At 31.3% G+C, this 13,902-nt stretch overlaps 1 protein-coding gene across 1 annotated transcript in view; it reads right to left on the bottom strand.

Moving 5' to 3' along the window:
- Positions 1-555: 555 nt before the first annotated feature.
- Positions 556-13,902, bottom strand: part of LOC118191288 (uncharacterized) — a 385,781-nt gene continuing 372,434 nt past the window's right edge. The window contains exon 6 of the mRNA XM_085807627.1: positions 556-5,969. Within this exon, the coding sequence (XP_085663753.1) occupies positions 5,742-5,969 (228 nt within the window). The 3' untranslated portion in view covers positions 556-5,741. The remainder of the gene's footprint in view (positions 5,970-13,902) is intronic.

The raw sequence follows: 13,902 nt of genomic DNA, 5'->3' as shown, positions 1-13,902 counted from the left end.
TAACTACCGTTGTAAAATAAATAAAAGGTAATCTCTTATTAAATTGTGAAGTCAAATCTTCTCCTTATCAGATTGTTTACCTCCCGCACTCCTCGCAGTTTCGCTTCCTGTTGCTGAACTGGCTGTTTCACACTACACTGGTGCATATTTTAGGCATTCTATCAGGATATGTTAAATGTTCAGGTTGGGTTTCTTTATTATTTTTATTAATGATTACACTTTTAGGTATTCCCTTATATTCATGAAGAATGTTGTCTGAAGGCATATTCATAATTAGAATGGATTAAATACTTCTTCGGCACGGCTTACTTGCCTTTCGAATTATAGTACAGTCGCGAGAATAGCTTCATGAAGTCAACAAATCTTCAGTGTTAAGAAATAAATATTTAGTATAGGAACTGAGTCGGAAATGATCTGCCTACGTCTACATTTTATATATTTTATAAAATCAATATTGTTTGCAATGAAGTCATAATTCCCAGCAGTGTTGCGTTAAAGAGATACCATATTAAGTAATAACACATAACAACATATAAATAATACAGAATGAACAAGTATGTTTGAACCGCTTTATTTAAACCCACTCTTTGTAGAGAAAATTTACATTGTTATATACAGTGAAAAATATAGCGGACTCATAGCCCGACTACTTGAAAGCATATATTATATAATTGAATAAGATTCTTAGATACAACAATGCTGTAACATACATACACATAAACAAAGTATCACAAGTAGACAAGAACGTCTGTTTCATTCAACAAACACATCTTTGGATGAAACTAATAACTCAGACGTAGATAAACAAATAACAAGGCAAACTGGTATAAGTAAAATTTAAAACTGCTATTCGGTATAGTTATTGATCCTCGTGATATACATTTACAGATTTATGATGATTCCCTGTAAAAAAGGCTCAAGTATTTACTATTTTTAAATAATGTTTAATCTGTTTCCTTTAAGAATTTTTATTTCGAGCTGTTTACAGTTGAATAAAATATATTAATTTTTACTATAATTATAAAGTAATTAAGACGTGCTTACCGAAGAAGTAGCTTCTATATATTATTCTTCGGTTAAGAATTACGTATTAAATTATTTTGCACATAATTATTAGCATTATTTTAGAAAAAGACAATGGAAAATCTTAATTTTAGGTCTTGAACCAAAGTTCTTTGAAAATGAGGTTCATAAAACCACGTTGGTTTTAAAGATTAGATTACTTGTTTCAGTTTATATCTGTTAATTATAGATATTTTCAGCAAGAAAATATCTTTGTCTTAGCCATGGATGCTTTCTGAAATCACTACAGAGATCTTTGCTTGTATGATTTCAGAAAATATCGACGAGTAAGTGATATTTATTATTTTATACTTTTCTAGCAATATTTGTTTACTTTCAGTGGATATATACACATATACTGTAATTTCTACCTGTAACCTCGTATTTCATCATCACATGAATTACGCATGGATAAATCTATATATTACAGGGCCATTTCTGAATATATATAATAACAAATATATTACTCGTTTAAAATTTCTTTTAGCGTAATAAATAATTTCCTTAAAAAAAAGATAAAAATGATATATTTAAGAAATTAACAATATTTTTTCTTAGTTTATAACTAAAAAAATATGTGTTTAATATTTACATTAAAGATTTTAAAATGTGGATTTTCTTTTGAATTAAAACAAATGAATCATACAATACGTATATAAGAAGATGTAGTACTATTTTAGTTAATTTATGCTGCATTTAAACGTACATTTTTAAATAAGTAATAAATATTACAAGAAAACAGTAAAATTCATTAAAAAGTTCTTATAGACTATTATATCAAATAGAATCCTTTAATTTGTGATCACATCTAGCACTTTCTTTCGTTTATTTAAGTAGGCTAAAAATAACATTAGTTACGTCTAAAGAATTAAGATTATTTTTTATTAAGAAATTTACCGTTAAACGTTTTTAATGGGAATTAATATGCAAATATTTTAATTTGGCAGCTGTTTTTTCAGAAAACTTATTCGAATAGCAGCATTTCAGTTTTTTTCTTATAGTTGCCTTGAGTCATTCTGTTGCAATAACAAGCAACCAAAACACCAAAACACACAACTATCTCACCATATCAGTCATTTTCGGGCTACATCTGAGCCACAAATAACAAGTATTTATGATAATTTCAATTGCACTAAAACATTTAAAACTATATTACATAACCAAACATATAGACATACAAGTGAGTATTTTAAGTTAATAAAACGGAATGTTTCCCTTTGACAACATAAATAACAAAAATCACAGGTATCTAAGCACTCTAAAATAAACGAATTTCAAATTAACCGGTACCGTGTTCAAAACATTCCTTCAGTGAAGTTCCATGCGAAAATCAGACATGGGTAATAATTCTAAAGTTTTATTAATTCGCATTCAAGTCTATATTAAAGACAAAGCTGCTTCTTGAAGCATCACTGTTCTTATTATAGCATTAGCATTCTATTCAAAAGAGGTTGGTATATGTAACAGGTAATAAAAAGCAGCCAATGTACATTACCAAGAATAACTACACTTTTATTACTTAATGTTAGTATGAATTAACTAAAAAGATTTATAATCCTTTTCTTGTTGAAAATTTGCATTAAAATATTTAAAAGCAGGATCTAAATAAAGCTATCAACACTGCAAAGAAAACATTTTAAATTCGACTATTAAATACTTATTTACTCATGCAGATGGAAGAAAATGGATTGATTTAATTTCATCCTTTGAAAACTTTCAAAATTTTAAATCTACCACTGTGATTTCTTCAAGACTAAATATTCAGATTAATTCATACAATTAATTGCACATACTGACGCCTTCATATTACACAGATATAAATCTTTATAAAGTATGTCTTAGCCATATAAAATCAAATATTCAATTTAATTTTAAAGAAGGCAAAACATAATTTTTAGCATTTGATAAACTGTGAATTATCGTTAGAGGAATCCTTGATTATCACAAAGGATTTGTGAAATATTTAAAATTATATATTACGGATATCATACTTAAACGTCGTAGAACTATTACCAAACATATCCAGAAAGATGCTTTGTTTAACCTTTTCATTGTTGATTTCCGATATGTTACATACTGTGAGGGAAAAAAAATGTCGGCAAACTGTTTTATATTATTATGATAACCTGTAATATTTTATAGCGTTTCATACTCAATTAATGTAGAACTAAGATAGGGTTTTAAAATGATCGAGAAAGTAAGAGAATAAGAAGAAAATTTAAAGTTCCTATTAATATTAGAAGGAATTATATTAATTATGCGACATTAAGCTAAGGCGTAAGAACGCGACTTGAATATTTCAATTCAATAGGTATATTACTTTACGTTGAATTATACGTGACACATTTTTCTATGAATGACATAAATCATTTTCGCTAGTTAAAATGATGAATTACGACAAGGAAAATGTCGGATTTCAAAGGTTAAACAGAGCACAAAACAAACAATTAATGGTTATGTTCCATTTCAATGAGCTTCAGAATATGTTTAGCATGACATTTCTGCAACATTATGCCCTTCCATTCTGAGCTTGGCGCTAAGTTTGAAAACGAGTTAGTAGACTAACGAAAAAAGCTTTGTAAAGAGTCTGTTAAAGTACGATTTATACACAAAACACTACGACATTTGAAAACTGATTTGCAAAGCAGCAATAGTGAGGAGTGATCGTTTCAGGAAAAATCTTCCAATCGTATCAATTCTCCAGCAATAAATTCGATTATATGCCGAAAATATGGATGAGCGGGGTGCGGTTCGTAATGTGGTTTCGCCGACCTCTAGCATTCAGTTCTGCAGCACGCATCCATCAATGGGTGGTCAAGCGATAGATAAAAGACATTTTACTTTACAAGAGAGGCCGAGGTCTCAGGTGCAGGCGTGGGCGAAGGCAGATCCGCCACTTTCATTCATTCACGCGTGAACGGGAGCCTCCTTGAATGCGAAGGAGCTTGCGTGCGTGAACGGGAGCGTCAATGTAAAGTTTTGCAAATTGCAGAAGGACATTGTCGACCCTTAATGGAACTGTGACTACTCCACCCTCAGAGGGTACATATGGCATGTGACCTCAAACACCTGTGATCCGCCTCTGTGCTTTTTTTGATATACTTCTATTACCGTCTGGATACTGTGTGCCTTTTGTAATGTATCTTGTCGCACTCAGGAACGGGTTTCTTCCTTTGTGAAAAGCGCTCTTCTCTCTTTTAAAACATGCCGGTGATTATCCTTTCAGCATTAAAAGATACTTTTCCTAAATTTTGTTGTGCATACTCTGCTATCGTATCTCAAGCGAAGCTGACGTCTATTCAAACAAATTCTGCATTATTCTGATTTTTCCCATTTAGTTTCAAACATTCACACTTTCATACGGTAGTCTATGATATGCGTGCTAATCGAAATTAAAATATCCGTCCGACATTATTTACATAATTTTAATTATTGTAAAATAAAACACTAAATATAGAACATTAAATATATTTCTATAAATATCACAACAAAATATATAATTTTATAATAGAAATATAAATTAATCTTAATTGATTTGAATAAAACATCTTGTTTCAGTTGCTTTTCAAGCTTTCATTTCTTTTCTGCACAATTTCTCTTTTAGCCTAAGAGAACACACATTTTTAAAGGAGTAATGTATATATATATATTATACTAGAAATAAAATTTGCAAATAAAATTCATTTAATTTTAGATGCCAGATTTTTCTACAACGTGCAAAGTTTTAGCATGGATGTTAATTAGACGAGAATAATTGTTTTCTTTCATACACATCCTTAAGTAACAAAACTTTACTTATTTGAACTACACAGAGTATATTTACTTTTTTTTATTTATAAAAAAATTTTTTGTTGTTGTTTTTAGGAATAGAAAGCTAAAAATAATTTTAAGTAAAATGCAAAGAATACAAACAGATTTATACTTCCATAATATATATAGAATATATTTCCTAGACATCTTTTTACTATATAAAATATTACTCCTTAAGCAACTCTACATTTTTTAAAATATCCGAAGATGAAGCTTAAAAAATTTTCAGTTTGCAGAAATATGACTAACATGACTAACTAAAATTTATTCTCAGTTAGCAGAAATATAATAATCCAGCCTTTAAACTCTAGTAAAAATCCTTTTATAAAAAATAAAATAAATCCTTTCACATATGTATTTCTAAATGATGTAAAAAATTAGAAACATTTTAAAGCAGATATGTCATGCTGTACATTCACGATTCAAGAGTTTATAATGTCAAGTCACAAAAGAATCTCTTTCTTGGCATAGAATGCAATAACTTAAATTTCAATCACACATTTCACAGCATTAACAGGTTTCAGAAGCTGTTCCCATTTCATCTGAAAGACCGTTAAATTTAAGCAAGATTAAAAGCAAACTGTCGCAGAAAACGTCACTTAGAATTTTCGCTAATAAGCTTCAAGAGTCTACGGCAGTAAAGTCAAGAGGACTGCTCAATCAAAAGTGCTTTTTACTTGTTAAATAAGTCTTTCAGAAAACATTCTCATCTGTGCAACTGTACCTTCTACAGTTTTCTTCAGATGAAGCCCTATTTTCTAAATGTCAATGTTTTCTGATAACGTAGCACTTTAACAAACTAGTGACTATTGGACAATTTCATAGTCGTACCAATGAAGTTCTTTCATTGCCCCAAAATAGTGGCACTGTCATTTGCTCACTGTCGGAGATCGTGAAGATTCGTGCCTCCGAACGTCCGTATTGTCGTCTCCGTGGCAGTGTACGCAGTGCATGCAAACAGCACAGTGTCCTATCTTTCTTGCCAATGTTGATCGGAGCTTTAGAGCTGGACCTAACTTTAAACCCAAATGCATTGTTAAATGATCTTCGGTTAGCAAAGGCAGCGTCGTTCCATCAATGGATTCTTCACGAAATTTCTGAAAGAAAAGAAGGAAAAAATTAGTTTCAAGCGAAATATAAATTTACGTAGTTTATAAAATTGGACACATTTTATGTAGCTCTTTTTATGAACTTGAATTCGTGCATAAAAATGGCTTTAAGCAGCATTCCATAGCAAACTGAGAAGTGCGACCACGGAAAATAACTAAATGCGTAATGCTAGAAACTCATTATTCACGGATCCAACGGCTAAATAAATGCTACATTCATTCCTAAATTCTGACACTAATTTTTAAAAGTTTTAATTATTACTACATAATCTGAGCGATTCCTGCGGTAGAAAGTTACTTCTGAGAATTTATGCGGCTGAAGTAATTTAAAAATTACGATAAAACTAACAGATTTGAAATATGTTTTAGAATGCGTTTAATTTCGGTGATTCTATGTAAAAATCTAACTTTAATGGAAAATTATTTTAAAGCTGTTTGTTGTGTAATCAGAGAACTATTACTATTTGGTTATAATTTAATGACGTAAAGTAGAAAGTTTATTTTAGTTAACATATTTTGCTTATGTGTAAAATATAGTTTACACTGTTACTGTTTCGCCTACTCTAACAGACTAAATGAGAGGTGTTAGTAGTGTGAAACAGCCGGTTCGCCGCCAAGAGGCGGAGCAAGCTCGCAGACGGATTACGGAGGCGGAGTGCGCGGAGGCGCAGCAGATAAGTAGGAATGTTTCGGGATTCTTTATTTAGTGTATAAAACCGGGATTCGAACCTGTAACAAAAGGAGTTCATAGGATACTATTATGATTGATTGCTTTAGAGCACTACCCCATGATCTCTAGTCCCTTATCGGCAAGAAAAAGGTTACAAAAAATTAAAATTTTTTAGGATTGTCCCCACCATCGCCCAGTGCAGTTAATTGCACCTCGACAATCCCGAAAATTTAGAACAGAAAAAATTATACATAGCTTTATGTAAGCTTTCCATAAGTTTTTCAAGAGGACGAAAAGTACCACTATACTAAAATACCTATAGTGTTATAAAAACTTAAAATAAAGGAACGTAAAAATTAAGAAAAAAAAAAAAAAATTATTTACAAATTATTTCTTCATCTATTACATTTAATTTATTTTTCGTTATTTGAGATTATATAGCCTATTTTATCATGTTAAGTTTAATGTTACTTTTAATGATATTTTGCATATTTAACTTGTATATAGTTATCTTTTATATTTAATTTATAAATTTAGATTTTATATAATGATTTTTCTTAAGTTTTATGTTAATGCATGTATCTAATTATCTTTTATATTTAACGCAATTTATATATTTAGTTTTAACGTATTTATGCATTTAGTTTTTAATTTTTTTGCATTTTAATGGAACTTTGTACCTAATTATTATTATTTAATTTAATGATTAATGATACTACGTATTTAATTCGTAATTTTTTTTTCTAAATTCTTACGTTCCTTAATTTTAAGTTTTCATAACACTATAGGTATTTTAGTATAGTGCTACTTTTCGGCCTCTTGAAAAACTTATGGAAAGCTTCCATAAAACTATGTGTAAGTTTTTCTGTTCTAAATTTTCGAGATTTATGTAGTCATAAATTATCATAAATTAGTTAGTTATTTATGTTAACTGCACCGGATGATGGTGGGGACAATCCTAAAAAAAAATTATTTATTTTAAACTTTTTTCTTGCTAATAAGGGACTAGAGATCATGGGGTAGTGCTCTAAGCAATCAATCATAGTACTACCCTTGAACTCCTTTTGTTACAGGTTCGAATCCCGGTTTTATCCACTAAATAAAGAATCCCGAAACATTCCTATTTATCTGCTGCGCCTCCGCAATCCGTCTGTGAGCTTGCTCCGCGTTCCGCCTCCTGGCGGTGAACCGGCTGTTTCACACTACTGGTGTTTAAATAAGAGTACGAATCTAAGCTTAGAAGAGAATTTGCAACGTTCCCTGGCAGTAAAAAATTCCTCTGGTTCTTTCCAGTATGAGCGATATTTGTATACTAGTTGAAGAGCTTATCCTTTGCTGTTGAATATTAGTTTATAGTCCGTGAAAGTTACCAAGCCCGGTGCTAGGCTTAAGTTTAAACTTGAGGATTCTAAATAATTTGAAATCCGTGTTTTCTGTTATTTCCGCAAGAGAATGAAGTCAATTTGTGTCTTTTAACTTTAGCTTTGTATTTCAGACTGAAAACGCTATAAATTTTAATTGTTTTTTTGTTGCATTCAGTGCTCTGACATTGTAATAAAAGAAATGACGAAAATTCATCTTTCGGATTAGAAGGTTAGATCATTTTCAGATTAAGTCAAATTCAGTTTAATACAACAAAAGTATCGCAGAAAATGCTCAAGCATTGCAGTTTACAAGAATGAACATCTTTATAAGACTAAATACGGTCGAATAACCAGGAATATCGGAAAAACACGAAACTACCATATTGGATTACTGCAGAAAACCACCCACGCAGCCATCTCATTCTCGAGGATTTGAGCCCCCGTCGAATTATTAGTGTTCAGCGGTCATATCCATTCGGCCACTGGTGAGCTCTGGCAGGATACCAGATAGACATAATTACTGCACATATAAACCAGTAGATAATTTTATCTTTTAATGTCTACAATACTAAAATTATTTCATTAGAAAACAAAGAAAGAGTCGAAACAATACGTAAATACTTCATGATGATTATTAAGAGAAGTGGTAATGTACACTCTGTTAAAATCAAAAGCTAATAAGTGTCACTGCCAACGCAATGGTAATGCCCGTTAATGTGAGAATTTTTACTCATTTGGAAGTAATACACTTAAGTACAAGCAGTACTATTAGTAATAATAATAATAATAATGTTATCATACCACGTATTTCGATTTGCATTGAAATTTGAAAGTCATCATCAGGGCTAGAAGCTCGGTATTTTTCCTTATTATTTCAAACAAGATATGGCTTATAAACTTAGAAGATTAACTCAATTTCAGATTTTCCTTTTATTTTTGCTTAAAAAATCAAAAAGCAAACTACAGTTACTGACTTTCACAAAAGAAAATTTTGAAGAACGGAGTCTGAATTCAAAATTTAATTTTATGGTCTTTTTAAAGCTATTTAAATTTTATGAAGAGAAGATAAGGCGAAAGATAAAGTAATATCGCCAACTTAAGTGTTTAAACGCCAAATATTGAATAACAGCCACAGTGGTCACTTGTAGAATGTGAAAGCAGAAAGAGGAATGGATGCTAAAGTGGCGGTAGTAAGAACAGGCTACCGTTCTGGAATGAGGAGGAGGTCAAACATCCAATGCGTCAAGACTAATCCATCTTGTCACAGAGGCCTACACGAAGGAAGAATTTCACCTCGTGAGGTCTCCACATGATTTAAAACGGAAATTTGCGTGCTCTTCCCCCCTCCATTTAAGAAAGCATTAGGATGTTTACGAAGCAGGAACAAAGCTCATTCCAATTGTTATACGATTCTCTATGCTTCAATCTATCAAAGATCCAAATAAAACTCTCTGGAAAATATGTTTCGCTCTGTCTGTAATTTCAATTAATTTACTGAAGTTCATTTACATTTTTACAAAAAATTAATTATAAATTAACGCATAGCAACGAGAAAAGGACTATGAAAGATATAAAACAGTCATCATATCTTGGATGCATATCTTTTAAATCAAAATAAGCAGATAAACAGCAACTAGAGAGAGACAGAACAAACTTCATATTTAACCAGTGATTTTAGCCTTTAATTTCTAAAATATATATGTAACTGGCGTTAATTTCATTAAAAAGGGGTTTTCATTCTATTAAAAAGGGATATTCAGACTTTATCGACAGTTATATTTTAAATATTATAATTTGTCAAAGATGGTATGTTTAAATGATTCAGTTATTAAACAAATATTATCATACATTTTTTTTAACTACGAGATTAAAATTTTATAACATTTGAAACATAAAACTGGTTAACTCACGGGGCGGGCCAACATTAATTACTGTGTTAAAATATGTAAAAGATTTATTGATTCAGTGTTTCAATTTCAGATTTTTCATTGTAATTTTATTTTCTTTTTCTATTAATGTTAGATTTTTCAATTTTTTTTTCATTCCATTATTATATCCCAGCCTGTGCCCGAGTGGTTAAGACCGCTGAATGTTGGTAGTTAAAACCCAAGCGAACGGGTTGGCTGCCGGCTGGTTTCCACGAAGGCATTTCTCTCCTTAGGAAGATAGCCCTCACATGATTTGTAATATTTCAGTAACTTAATTTAACTGTTCCCTTACATATGACTTTTCAATTCCCTTTCCTCTTTCTGTCAGTTATAATGCTGCACGGATTCTCCAGAAGAACTTCAGGTCTTCTGGAGACTTCCTTTTCTTACCTATCAATAAAATTCTTACACATCAATAAAATTAATGAAGTTGCTCAATTTTTAAATGTTTCCTCGCCGACATTAAGTACAACATGATAATATAACATACATATTGTCAGTGTAATTTAAGATATATCGAATAAATTAAAAGAGCGTTAAAATTTCACGTCAAGGAACACGAATCTTATGTCCGAGAAGGAAAAATAAACAAATCATTGACGGTCAATCAGAATCGGAAACGTAATAACAATTTTGACTTTTGAATAACTGACTTATAATAATTTATTACTTTATGAATAATTGGGTTCGGCGAAAATTATTCATAAAGCTTCTTCAGTTGGTGAAATGGATTTTCTTGACTCGTTTTACATTCACAAAACTTTATCTCCTTTAGTTCAATCCAGTCCTTCAATACCTTAGTTTTACCCTTTACATTACTATTTTCCTCTACAGATGGCGCTCCATTTGTATTCGCTTTTCTTCGCATTTTGCTAATATAAGTATATATATATATATATATATATAGTTGCTGCTAAACCCATTTTGCAAGCGGAAGAAGGAATCCACGGCTTTCGCCATCCTCAGCACTCTTGTAACTATCCTTCCTGCTGTTTTTGTTGACGGCCACGAATCCAGAGACATCTCTAAGGATAAAATTAGAACCCAAATGCGCAAACTGTGGGCGCCCCCACACAGCTAGTTACAGAGGTATCCCCTCCTTTCCAGAGACAAAGTTGGGAAAATCTATTACCACGAACTCTCATGGACATTTTAAAAGAGAATTCTCCCCAGCAAAGACCGACGCGAAATGTACTAAGACTTTGCACTGTAAACCCACAGGACAAAGAATACTCTGAATGTTACATCTGCTGTTCTGATTACGGTGAAAGAACTTAAATCAACACTAAAGAAGCTAACCTAAGAACGGGCGAATAGCTACGAATAATTCAGGCTCGGTTTGAATAGAAACTGTGATATTAATAAAAAAAAACATATATTTAGACACATCTCCTGTAGCTGCTTTATATTTGCAGAGGTAAGGTGCCTTTTGAAATTTCACTAGTTGCCAGCTCCACTCCTTTTATGGGATCCATAGGAAAGCCAACTCAATGAAGCATAAATTTAGTTACGCTAGAAAATAGCAACTAGGGCAATCTAGAGAATAATCTTAGTACCCAAGCTCCATTTTACAGAATATTTTTGCTCCTGAAGAAGAGGGACCCGTGTCTGATCCCGCTCGAAACTGATAGTTTTAATCAAAATCTATACCCAAATAGTGTTGCTATTTTGCCTAATTTTAAATTCCTTTATGTTTTTAGTGACTACCTCTTCCACTGATAACTATCAGAGCTCAAGAACAAACTGTCTGAGCACAAGTACATATTCCCAGAAAATTGAAACATAAACGTATCGCATAGTTTTAAAACGGCAGTAAAAAAAAAAAAAAAAAAAAAAAAAAAAAAAAGAAAGAAAGAAAAGAGATGCACACCACAAAGGGAAAAAACTGATCTTTACGTATTAAAAATAATTTTACGTACTACTTCTTAGCATTTATTTTTATTTTGTTCAATTAAAATTTGGTTTATTTTAAAAATTTCAAACCGGACTATAGTGAATCCAGACGGATTGAAGTCAGATTGAGTGAGATGTTGCTGTATATCAAAAAGATGGTTTAGTGGTTCGTTCAATTGCTATGGAAAAGCAGATGACGGCTATCGGTCTTAGGAGGGATCTTGCAGGGAAAGACTAGGGATGAACTACCGCTGTTTCGCGGCTTTAGCCGTTTGGCCACTTAGTGGATTTGATTAAAAAGAAAAAGTACCTAGTCTTAGCAAATATATAATAGACTATCGCGCACATTTCCTCTGAATTCATTAAAATGTGTCTGAATTCGGAAATTGCGTGACACATCTCGTAGGACTTCGGGGAACATCAGCAGGTCGCGATGCGCTTGTTGGTAAACATGGGGTTAACATGTAGCCTAGCATATATCTATATTTCCTAGCATTCGCAGTGTTACATTATTTATGCAGAAAATTTTTATACTATGTTAATATAATCATATATATACATATATACAGAAGATACAATTTTCAGAAGTGATTTTTATTTCCTGTTTTTAATTAAAAGTAATTATTTTAAAACAAATGTTGCTCAATGACCTTGCAAAATATATTTGAAAACATTAATCGTTTTTTTTTTTTTTTCGTCGCTATTAAATTTAATAAGAAAATGATTTTAGTAAGTTCAAAATTTCTTTTTCTTCCTTCCTTTTTTTTTTTTTTTATTTTTTAAATACAAGGCACTTCCGTAACAAATTTACTGTTACAAGAATTTAATTCAAATTGAAGTGAAGCTTCTGCTTCCTAAATGTAAGTTATTTTATTATGGAAAGATTCCAGAAAGTTTTTCACTTTAAATTAATACAAACATTTTAAAGAAGAAATTTTGCGCTAAATCGTCGCTACATCAATTGCGTAGAGTTTTTGTTATAATAAAAGCAATTATGTATTCATTTTTATATAACTGCAATAATAAACATTCATTTAAACACAACTGTTTATCACAAGAAGCTTAGTGTAATTTGATACAGTCACTTTCAATCAATTTTTAAGGAATGAAAAAATTTTAAACAGATATTTATGGTATTTAAACAAATATGTATAAAGAAATAAGAAATCTTGAAAAATTAACCTTTTATTTATTTATTTATTTATTTATATTTTTGATGAAACACAAAACAGAGAAGTCAGTCTCCCATATATGAGCAACATTCGAAATATGGACTGATAAGAGATTTTACAATGAAAATATAATTCATTTATGCGCCAAATCTCTCAACTCATCTACATCCGTCTAATGGCGGTGTGCATTAGAAAATAATACTTATTTAAAAATACGTATTTGTTAAGTATGATGATAATATTAATGAAGAAGCTCAACGCATTTCAGGAGAGAGAAAAGTAATTTTCTAGAATTACAAGCATGATTACTTCCTTCTCTAAAATTTGTACATGTTGTCTAAAAAGATATAATTACAAAAGTTACAGCTATTTTTAATATATAGGGTTAATTAAACAACCCTATATCAAAGCTGCCTACATGTAAAGCCAGTGATCGGAAAATTGAAAAATTTTGTGGCGAACTTAATGAAGGGATGAGGAATGTCTTTCAGAGAAAAAAAAATAGTTACAAATAACCTCACCAGAGGGCGCTTTACTTTGAAAAACCTACAGTAAAATTGCAAATCTTAGTCGACGGTCATGCAGCAACTGTTATAAAACCTAGAAACATTCGCGGAGACTTTGTTTTCAAATTGCATGTTGCTTAACAGTGACAATAAGTTTACGAGATCGCGCTTTGTTAGCAAAATTGTTTTACCAAAAAAGCCAAAACTTTCGTAACGTGTGGCCTTCCTGATCCTCAGATCTCAATAGTATGCGATTTTTGGCTTTGGCGACATTTGAAACATCTGGTAAGTCGCGACAATCCAAGAACTTTACTTGAGCTTAAAGTCAGCATTTCACATCGACGTGCTGAACATTTCCCAGCGTACACTTCGGTCAACTGTGGAACAT

The sequence above is a fragment of the Stegodyphus dumicola genome, chromosome X1 (assembly GCF_044657685.1).
Source record: "Stegodyphus dumicola isolate Sdum_Otavi_A_Nest chromosome X1, ASM4465768v1".
Classification (NCBI taxonomy): Eukaryota; Metazoa; Arthropoda; class Arachnida; order Araneae; family Eresidae; genus Stegodyphus; species Stegodyphus dumicola.
This window is presented reverse-complemented; position numbering and strand designations above follow the sequence as displayed.